This window comes from Strongyloides ratti (genome assembly GCF_001040885.1).
Source record: "Strongyloides ratti genome assembly S_ratti_ED321, chromosome : 2".
In the NCBI taxonomy this organism is placed as follows: domain Eukaryota; kingdom Metazoa; phylum Nematoda; class Chromadorea; order Rhabditida; family Strongyloididae; genus Strongyloides; species Strongyloides ratti.
The window spans coordinates 14,439,692-14,450,830 of record NC_037308.1 but is presented as its reverse complement, the minus strand read 5'-3'; the positions used below and the strand labels follow the sequence as shown (position 1 = coordinate 14,450,830).

General features: G+C 19.5%; 3 protein-coding genes across 3 annotated transcripts; 1 reads left to right on the top strand and 2 right to left on the bottom strand.

The window, feature by feature from the left end:
* Nucleotides 1-53: 53 nt before the first annotated feature.
* SRAE_2000459600 (Hypothetical protein) lies at nt 54-290 on the bottom strand (the record flags this gene model as incomplete). Its single annotated transcript, XM_024643484.1, has 1 exon — nt 54-290. One exon carries the CDS (start codon nt 288-290, stop codon nt 54-56), a length of 237 nt encoding a protein of 78 aa, XP_024509149.1.
* A 1,113-nt stretch (nt 291-1,403) lies between these two features.
* Nucleotides 1,404-2,368, top strand: SRAE_2000459500 (7TM GPCR, serpentine receptor class r (Str) family-containing protein; the record flags this gene model as incomplete). Its single annotated transcript, XM_024643483.1, has 2 exons — nt 1,404-1,811; nt 1,862-2,368. 2 exons carry the CDS (start codon nt 1,404-1,406, stop codon nt 2,366-2,368), a joined length of 915 nt encoding a protein of 304 aa, XP_024509148.1.
* Nucleotides 2,369-7,040: 4,672 nt separating this feature from the next.
* On the bottom strand, nt 7,041-7,811 carry SRAE_2000459400 (Acyl-CoA N-acyltransferase domain-containing protein; the record flags this gene model as incomplete). Its single annotated transcript, XM_024643482.1, has 2 exons — nt 7,041-7,229; nt 7,266-7,811. The coding sequence occupies 2 exons, from the start codon at nt 7,809-7,811 to the stop codon at nt 7,041-7,043; spliced, it is 735 nt and encodes a 244-aa protein (XP_024509147.1).
* Between the last annotated feature and the right edge of the window lie 3,328 nt (nt 7,812-11,139).

The window sequence follows — 11,139 nt, the reverse complement described above, 5'->3', positions numbered from 1 at the left end:
ACTAAATTTTTTTGATTTACAGTTAATTTAATAATTAAATATTTTTTTATTAATTAAGGTGGACCATGAGATGCTCGAAGTCTTCTACGTACAATTCTTGCTCGGGCAAAATTTCCAGCTCTTTGAAGATCACGAACTCTTTTTCTTAGTCTTCTTCTAAGTCTCCTTTGTGCTGAAGAAGTGGCTCTTTTTCTTCTTCTATTGTTTGTTTCATCATATATATTTAGATGATTAAAAATATTCAACTTATTGAAATAAATATTATTTTTTAAAATTGCACTGTTAACCATTAACTGTTTTGATATAATAGACAAAATATTTAAAAAAATACAAAATATTAAAAAAAACTTTAATAATAAGTAAATCATTTTCTATATCTTTTATCAAATGACAGTTTATATAAATTGATGTCTTTATATACCTCCAAGGCTGACATTGTGATTATCACATAGATATTTATTTAAATTAAATTTTAAGGTCGATAAAATTAATTTTACTTTCCATATACAACTTTTTATTTTATAGTCAATCAGTTTTATCTTTTTTTTACCATTCATTTATCATTTTTTTATACTAAATTAATATATTTTAATATAAAGAAAAAAATTATAATAATTTATTTTTTTATAAAAATTTTCTAATGTAGATATATTTTTCTTTTATAATTACGAATATAAAAAATACACATTTTTTAGTGAACAAATCATATCAACAAATATCAAGTTATTAATGGACAGTAAAAAAAAGTTATTAAGTAAGTTAATAGTACATATTTATGTCAAAAAAAAATTTTTTTTCTACAAGATATTTGAATAATTGTTTCACCTAAAAACATACTTTTTTAATTCAATTATATTATAAAGAATATTGTAAACAATCTTGAATTAACTGCAAATATAAAAATGTCAAAAAGATTAAAGTTTTAAAGTTTTATTAATAGTAAAATACATTAATTATTAAAATTTATTACATTTACCATAAACAATAATTATAATTATTCTTAACTTATAGTATTTTTTTTATATTAAAAAGTAATTTTTTTTTAATATCATCATTAAGATAAAAAATGTTTATGTCTTTAAACAAGAAATGACGAAGTATCTTATAAATTCAAACATTAAAAAAAAAATTTAAATAATATTTAATTTATAAGTGCCGGAAATGATGATTATTATTAATTTTTATAATATAAAATATCAAATGATAAATGAATAATTTTTATATATAATATCATTTAACTTTTCTCATATAAAATAAATATGGATATTATAAATAATACAATTAGCTACTCAAATCTCTTTTTTGGTTGTATTTTTAATACTATTGCTATTTATATTGTTGTGAAAAAAAGATATGAATCTCAAAACAAGTATTATACTTTTATGATATTTCTTCAATTTTTTATGGCTTTAATTTCATGTTGTGTTTTTGGTTATTTAAGAATGTATTTATTTTTTTTTGAAAATTATTCTATTGTAATTTTACAACCAATAAGTCACCTACCAACATCACAATTTTTATATGCTCGTTTATATAATCTAACAGTATTTTTTTTGCAATTTAATATAACATTTCCATCAATTCTTATTACTGCAAGATATATATTAGTTTGTGTTGAAAAAAATTTTACAAAATTTAGCATGATTAAAATGTTAATTTTTTGTTTCTTATTAACTACATTTAGTACTTTTGGTATTAGTTATCCATTAAATAATTTTTTACCTTCTGATATCATGGATAAAGGAATTAAAAAATATAATGTTCAAAGTTTAATAATAACAAATACAACTTTAGCTTTAGGTTGTAGTAGTGTGAGTTTTATATATTTAAAAACTTTAAATTATTATTTTTTTTTATATAGGCAGATTCAAAAATAATAGTATCTTTTATTATTGTACCATTATATTTTATAATTAACTATACAATAATAATATATATTTCTATAAAATACAAATTATATATTAATAAATATAAAAATTTAATTTCAAAACAAACACAAAAATTGAATAAAGAATTTATGATCATTTTGATTTTACAAGCATTTACTCCAATATTTCTTACTGGCATTCCAATTTTAGGACTTATTACTTTTATGCTTATACAAAAAGAAGACATTTTATCAACAAATGTTAATTATATAATTCATCTTTTAGTTTTTGTTCCAGTTATTAATGCTTTTCTTTTTATTGCAATGTCACGTAAAAATCGAAAAGAAGTACATTTAATTTTAAAAAAAATTATTTATATTATTAAAAAAAATAAGTCAAATACATCAATTGTTATTTATACAAGTCAAGGTATTGTCAAAGTTCCATCTAAAAACAGTGATAATCGAGTATCACCAAGATATAAGGAAATATATTTATAATTATTTTTTATTTAAAATTGTTAACCATATCTATAATAATATTTTATTGAAAATAATAAATAAAAAATTGTTAAAAAATGTTAAAATTGCGTCATAGATTAAATTTCATTTTTAAAATATGAAAATTCAGGAAATTATAAAAAAAAGATATTTAAATAGTCATTTTTGATATCTTATTTATTATATAATTAAATTTAAAAATTTATTTTCAATAGATAAACTTTTTTTTTATTTACAAATAATGAATTATACATCTTAATATATTATATCTTAGTCATTTGAAATTGGATCTAAAGTAAATGAAATAGTAATATATTTATCAATCAAATTATATTTTAAGAATAAAAATGAAAATTATAATATTTTTTATATGCTAGAATTTAACTTAAGATTATTTTTGTAATTAGTTAAAGTTTTATTTCTTTTTATTTTTTTTTATATTTCATAATCAAATAATTATTATTTCTTATCATTTTAATAATAATTAATAAAAATTTTTGTAAAATAAATTTTTTTTTTACATATTTATCTATTTTTTTTTTCTCTAATTATTGCTTATATTGTAGACTTAAATGTTACAAAATATTATATACTTTGTAGACAGGAAGAATAAACCATAAAACATGCTTTGTATATTATTTTTTATTACTATAATTGGCTTAATATTAGAGTCATTGACGTACAAGAAACTTTTTTTTTTAATATTTGTGTATTATACATATGTATAATTTCTTTTAAATCTACAATGTTGATATTAATAAAAATTTTTATATTGAAACAACAAATAAATAAAGAAAAATAATAAATTTAAAATTATTTTTGTAATGAAATTAAAAAAAAACAACTTTTTATGGAATTTGAATATGCCACTATAGTCATTTGATAGCCCTTGAAATGAGATGAATTTTGAATATAATCAACAATATTTGAAAATTGAAACTTCAGGAGTTATAAGGATTCAAAGTTAAGGGGCGAAATTGTGGAATATTTTTTTTAAATCTTGATTTTTATGATAATATTGTAAATTTTAAAAATAAATACTTTATTCTAGATCATTTTTTTACGAGAAATTCATTAAGCCTATTTTCATCTTTATAGGACTTCTAAAAATAAAGTTATGATAATAAATATATTTTAAAAAAAGTTTTAAGAATTTAGTGATAACTCAAGTTTATGAGGTCACAGGTCCATAAAATTTGATGCGCTGGGTTTCTTTCGTAAATTAAGGTATACCCTACGTTGAAAACATTTTTATATTTTCAATGGTTCTTGAAATACTATGCTTGGTACTTTTTCGCGCGTAATCTATTGTCATCCTTTTTTTATATCTCGAAAGTGGTTAAAGATATAAAAATATTTTGAAGGTAGACCCCATTTGAAAACTCATTTGAAAACGATTGCAGAAATCTGCTTGTATTTATCCTGATTTTGAAGCGAGATATGACCAAAAACGGAAATTTTTCTAAAATATTCATTGTTTCCGACTTTTCAGTATCTCAAGAAATAATTGTCTTATAAAGATGGGACTGGTTTCATTCAATTTCTATTCAAAAGTAGGTCTAAAATATAAATTTTCATAGCTATAACATTATTATTTTTAGAGATTCAGAAATTGGCTGAAAATATTATAAATTTCCGACTTTATCTCTAAAAATGTTAACAAAGAAAGACAACTTTTTTTGGAATATGAATATGCTACTATAGTCATTCGATAGCTCTTGAAATAAGATGAATTTTGAATATAATCAACAATATTCGAAAATTGAAACTTCAGGAGTTATAAGGATTCAAAGATGAGGGCAAAATTGTGGAATATTTTTTTGTAAATTTCAACTTCCATGATACAATGAGATATTTTAAAAAGAAACAGTTGTTTCTAAATTAAATTTTTACGACAAATTCATTAAGCCTATTTGCATTTTTATAGGACTTCTAAAAATGAAGATATGATAAGAAATATGTTTAGAAAAAAGTTTTAAGAATTCAGTGATAACTCAAGTTAATGAAGTCACAGATTCATGAAATCAGATGCGCTGGCCTTCTTTCGTAATTTAAGGCATACCCTACGTTGAAAAGATTTTCAAATTTTCAACCGTTTCTGAAATACAATGCCTGGTACTTTTTCGCGCGTAATCTATTGTCACCATTTTTTTATATCTCAAAAGTGGTTAAAGGTATAAAAATATTTTGAAGGTAGACCCTATATGAAAACTTATTTGAAGACGATTGCCGAAATCTGGTTGTATTTATCTTGATTTTGAAGCAAGATATGACCAAAGGCGGAAATTTTTCTAAAATATTCATTGTTCCCGACTTTCCGGTATCTCAGCAAATACTTATCCTATGAAGATGGAACTAGCTTTATTGGATTTCTATTCAAAAGTAAGTTTAGAATATTTATTTTCATAGCTATAGCATTATTATTTTCAGAGATATAAAAATTGGCTGAAAATTTTCTAGATTTCCGATTTTACCTCTAAAAATGTGAACAAAGAAAAGCAACTTTTTTTCGGAAATTGAATATGCTACTATATTCATTCGATAGCCCTTGAAATGGGATGAATTTTGAATATAATCAACAATATTCGAAAATTGAAACTTCAGGAGTTATAAGGATTCAAAGATGAGGGCGAAATTGGGGAATATTTTTTTGTAAATTTTGATTTCTATGATAATATTGTAAATTTTAAAAATAAATACTCTATTCTAGATCAATTTTTTACGAGAAATTCAATAAACCTATTCATATCTTCATAGGACTTCTAAAAATGAAGATATGATAAGAAATTTGTTAAAAAAAGTTTTAAGAATCTATCGATAACTCAAGTAAATGAAGTCACAGAAACATGAAAGCAGATGCGCTGGGCTTTTTTCGTAAATTAAGGTATACCCTACGTTGAAAACATTTTTATATTTTCAATGGTTCTTGAAATACTATACTTGGTATATTTTCGCGCGTAATCCATTGTCATCCTTTTTTTTTATCTCGAAAGTGGTAAAAGGTATAAAAAAATTTTGAAGGTAGACCCTATATGAAAAGTTATTTGAAGACGATTGCAAAAAATCTGCTTGTATTTATCCTGATTTTGAAGCGAGATATGACCAAGGGCGGAAATTTTTTTAAAATATTCATTATTACCCACTTTTCAGTATCTCAAGAAATAATTGTCTTATAATGATGGGATTAGTTTCATTCGATTTCTATTTTAAAGTAAGTCTGGTTTAATAATTTTCATTGCTATGAAATTAATTTTTTTATAGATATAAAAATTGGTTGAAAAGTTTCCAAAATTCTGATTCCACCTCTAAATTGTGGTAAAAAAAAATTTTTTTTTTGGAATTTGAACATGCCACTGTAGTCATTCCATAGTCTTTAGAATAGATTGAATTTTCAAAATAATTAACAATGGTTAAATTTTAGAGTCATGTATGTACTACAAAGTTTTTTTAAAAATTCAAACATTAAATATATGTTTTACTTTTTTTTATAAATACAATAATGATTTTATATTAACTTTAAATTAACATATTAAATAAATTAATAAAAAAAATAAATGATTTTTAAATTTATTTTTTAATGAAATATTTATTGAAAAATCTACTACCAATTTTCTTAATTTTACTTTATAATTTTATTTATTTATTTATATGATAATATTGGTTATTTATGTAAAAAATTTTTTTACTTTTTATCAACTACTAAATGCTCCATTTACTATATATCTAATTAAATTTTTTAAAACTTTTTAAATACTTTATTTTTTTTATTTTTTTATTAATTCAGTAAGGCAGTGCTTATGAAAAAGATCCGTATAATTAGTTGTATTTTTATTTTAACATGGTTTTCTGTAAAAGAAAAGATATTTTAACAAATTTAATTTAATGTAATAATATAAATTTATTTGGTATTAAAAAATTATAAATGCTATTGAATGTAAATTTTAAAGTTTCATAAATAAATTCTTCAAATAATAAAAATTATATTTGATAGAATTCTGTATCCCTTTATATTCTTGTTATTTTCATTTTCTTATTTTTTATCACAACATATGCAATTATAATATTTTTTATAAAAAATATAAAATTATAAGGATGGTTTTTTTAGATTCAAATATGGCGTTGAGAAAAGTTTTTCTATCCAGCAAACCATTTATAATTATGCTATTATTTCAAAGTTTAGTTTTTATTTTTCTAACAGAAATACCAATAATGTATTGTATTTTGATGTTATTAAAACAAAAAACGGATATTTTAGTGGCATTTTTTATCAATGAAATTCTTTCTTAGGATTATAAAAAATAATATAAATGTTGACCGAAAGGCATACTTTATCTCTAAGATGAGTAGTGTTGACAAGCACCTTGTATATTTAACATATATTCTTTTAAAATATCTACTCAACATAACCTTATAATTATATATTAAACTTTTTATAAAAAGTTCTTTTTTATTACAAAAAATTTATTTCTTATCAATTTAAAATATGATTTTTTTTTGTGAAAAAAATTTAACCAATGGAAATTTCAACTAAGAATCAAAATAATGTAAGCATCATTATAACAAATAAAAATAAATTTAATAACAAAATTAAAAATGTTGTAAATGTTTTATAAAAATTATATATTTTATTGTCAAAATGTTAATTTTACAAAAAAAAGTTTATTTAGCTGGTTTATTTCTTTTCATAGTAATGTGGAAAAATTTTATAATTTCCAATAACACAATCTGATCCATCTGGAGCTGGAGGTAAACCTATGTAACTATATGGAACTTTGCTATAATTTTTATATCCACAATTATTTTGTATTTTTACTGATGTCAATGTAGTACAATCAGCTATATCACCATACAAATTTGGAAACTAAAAAAAAACAATTAATATCTTAGTTTATCTTACTCTTTCTGGACATAATTTTTCTCTTGACTTCATAATTAAACTAGCAATTTTCATTTTCCTATATTCTGGTAACACAGCTAACATAAAAGTTTTCCAAACAGCTTTAATATCGGAAGGAAAAACTTTCCATACATCCTTACAACATTCTTCTTGAATTTTAAAACATTTTTTTAATTTTTCATTATTATCTATAATATTTTTTAAATGTTGTTCTTCTTTTTTATCAACATAATTATTAGATTCATCTTCTCTAGTAAGTAATTTAAAAATTATAGTTGCACAAATTTCATCATTATCTTTATTAACAGCACAAAGACTATTATTTATGGTAAAATTATTAGACAATATTTTATCATATAATGGTTTTGTCTCTTCATAACTTAAATCTAACATTTTAATTAAATTTTCATCCTCATGAAATCCACGTTTTAAAAGAATTTCCAATTTTTCACGGTCATTTGGTGTTGTAAAACGTATATTAAACTTTGAAAAATTTGTACAACAAAATCTAGTACTAATGGTAGAATTAATAAAAATTCGAAACATAATATTTAAAAAAAAAGTAAAGAAAATGTGAAAAATACTTTTATATATATATAACGGAAAAGAATAATAAATAAGTAAATAAATAGTTTCATGTGAAAGTATATACATAATTAAAAATTTGACATTTAAAATTTATATTTCTTTTTCAATATATTAATTTATTTAAGGAAAAAATATTTAAAATTTATACTATTTATTCAATTTAATTTTATAAAATTAATGATTTACATAGTTTCAAATTACAAAAAAAAAATTTTATTGAATTAATTAGTAATAAATGTTAATATTTAAAAGATGCAAAAAATTTATTAATTAAATAAAATGATTTTCTATTATGAAACTTATAAAAGAATTAAAATATGTTAATTAAAAAGTTTATAAAAAATGTAAAGAATTTTAAATAAAGATTATCTAGTAAACATTTGTAACAAAAAAATATTTTTTTAAAAAAAATGAAAATAATTTTTATTATAATGTTACTATTAATAAATCATATAAATAGTAACTTATGATAAAATAAATTTTTTTATAAATATAATTGTAACATTATAAATTATTTCAATAAGTTTGTTAATAACTCAAAAATATATTTTATTATTAATTTTTATTTTTTTAATTTTTGATAAAATCAAATAATTATACCAAGCTAATGTAATATATAGTGAGTAATTTAAATAGAATAGATAGAATTAGTGATATGAAATACTTTAAATGTATTATTCTTTATCTATTATTTATTATTTTAATATACAATTGTTATGGAACACATCTTAGATGTTATAGAAAATTTTTTAGAACATTTTGTCTAATGCCTTTTTCAATTAAAAATAATTTATTTTGGAATAAATTTTATATAATGCTAACAAAAGATGAACAATTATTTATCAAAAAGCATCTTATTATGATGAAACCAAATTCAGCATCATTAATATCAACTAGTAGATATTTAAGAAAAGTTGACCAAAATAAAATGGTAAGTTGTTTAAAAAAATCTTTTTACAGTGGTTTTAGTTTTCATTTGCTAGATTAATTGGTGCTGGTAGAGAGTACAAAAGACCTACATATATTCAACTAACTTATTAAAAAATAAATTTAAAACATGATACAGAAATTTATCAAGTTATCAGAAAATTATTTTAACAAAAATAAAATAATTTAAAACTTATAACATGGTATTTTAATTTACTCAATTAATTACGCATAATATATATCATAAAAAAGGTATGCCTATTAAAATTTAAATACAAATTTTTTGCCATTTTTTTGTTAATATTTTAAAAAATGTTTTTTTTATTAAAAAATATACATGATTTTTTATATACAAAAAAAGAATAGAGTTTTATTTTTATAATTATAATTATAAAGATAAGAATTGGTAAAATAAGATTCACTTGAAACCCCAATAGTTATTAAATAATTTATTTAAATTTAAGTCTAACAAAATAACTTTGGCCAAACTATATAAATAGCGATTATTAAAAATTATTAATTTACTTACTATTTTGTTTTTCTAGACTTTTCTAAAGTCCTATCTTATTGAGTAACTTCTCAATTATCCTAACCCCTATAAATACAATAAATTAATTCGCTTATCACTAATAGTTTGGTATAATACAATATAATAAAAATGAAATAAATTAAATAATAAAAATGATTATTTTCTTATCTTTTTATATTTAGTTAAAGTCATCGTTTTCTGTTTGATTGCTTTTATGCAATGGAAACTCTTTAATCTCTGCTATAGTTTAAAATTATAATAATTTTGATTATTGTGCTACAATACTTAATAACGTTTATGGTGAACTCTTTGCAAGATTGTAGCAGTATTTGAATTCTTTCTTTACATTAGATATTACATAAACAATGATATGCAAAAAATAACATTTATTAAATAAACTTGTTTAACAGAATAATAATAAATATTATTTAAAGATTCTGTTCTTATCATTGAAAAAGAAGTTATTATCTTGAAAGCATTCTAAATTTAATTAAACTCCAACTACCGTTTATTCTTTTCTTTTATTTATTTAATTATTACTACCTACTGATGTTTCACTTAAGAGAGCATTACAAGTAGTTGATTTCTTTACTGAATATTTTTTAAGTTTTTATATTAAAAACTAAAATTGAATCTTATTTGATTATATGTTGTTGATTGGTGTTTTTGAAAATTTTTTTTGACATATATGTAATTATTAATATATTCTTTTTTGATTTTTCTTAACTATATCTTGACAAAAAAATTTATTAAAATGAATGTTCAACTTCTAAATTACCATCATGTTTTTTTTTTTAAAATAAATATTAAATTTATTTATTAATATTTTTGTTTAGTGTATAAATTTGTTTTGATAATTATGATGAATTTTATGTCATTTCATTTGTTGTTCGAAATCTTAATTATTTTTAATTATGTATAACCAAAGCATGATCTTGAAAAAGTAACATTTTACATTCTTATAAACGTACTTTAAAATATATTTAATTAGTAATTTATAGCAATTCAAATCAAATTATTTTGTAATAAAAAACTTATTTTAATATACTTTATATAATTAAATTAAATCTTTTCAAATATTTTAAAGTTGTTGTTTGAAGTAAATTTTGGCAAATTAACTTAAAAAAAAATTAAATTTCATTTCTAAGTAAGCTAACAAATTTTAACAATTTTCTATTTTGATTTTATCAAAATTATTTTGTGAAAATTTTTTGATGATGCATTTAATTCCATAAATACAATTTATAACAAGTAAAAATTTTACTAAATAAAAAAATATTAAATCAAACTTTTTATATTATTAACTCTAATTAGTTAATAGTTTTTATATTTATTTTTTAACCTGATTTTGATAATGTTTAAAAACTTTTTTAATTTTTTTGTATTGATTGTATTATTGTAAAGATAAAAGTTTATAATTATATTAGAAAATTTCAAGTTTTTCAGCATCAATTTTGTTTAACGAATAAGTTTTTTTCTTTTTTTTTAACATTAATATTTAAATTAAACTTTAATTATGCCATTTAATTGTTTACTATTCTTTATTCTTTTTAAATGGACATAATACATTGATGCATCATTACCGATTTGATTAATACAATTCTAAATACTTATAATTAAAATTTAATTAATATTATTATAAAATGTAAATCTAAATGATAATAAATTTTAATTTAGTTTAACTTTATTTATTTTTTATACTAAAAAGGATAAAAAAAATTAATTTACAAAACCGTTGAAATATTAAAAAAAAATTAGCTATATAATAAAATATTATTTTTTACGAAAATAGTAAAAAAGTTAATCACAATAATTGATTTTATTAAAAAA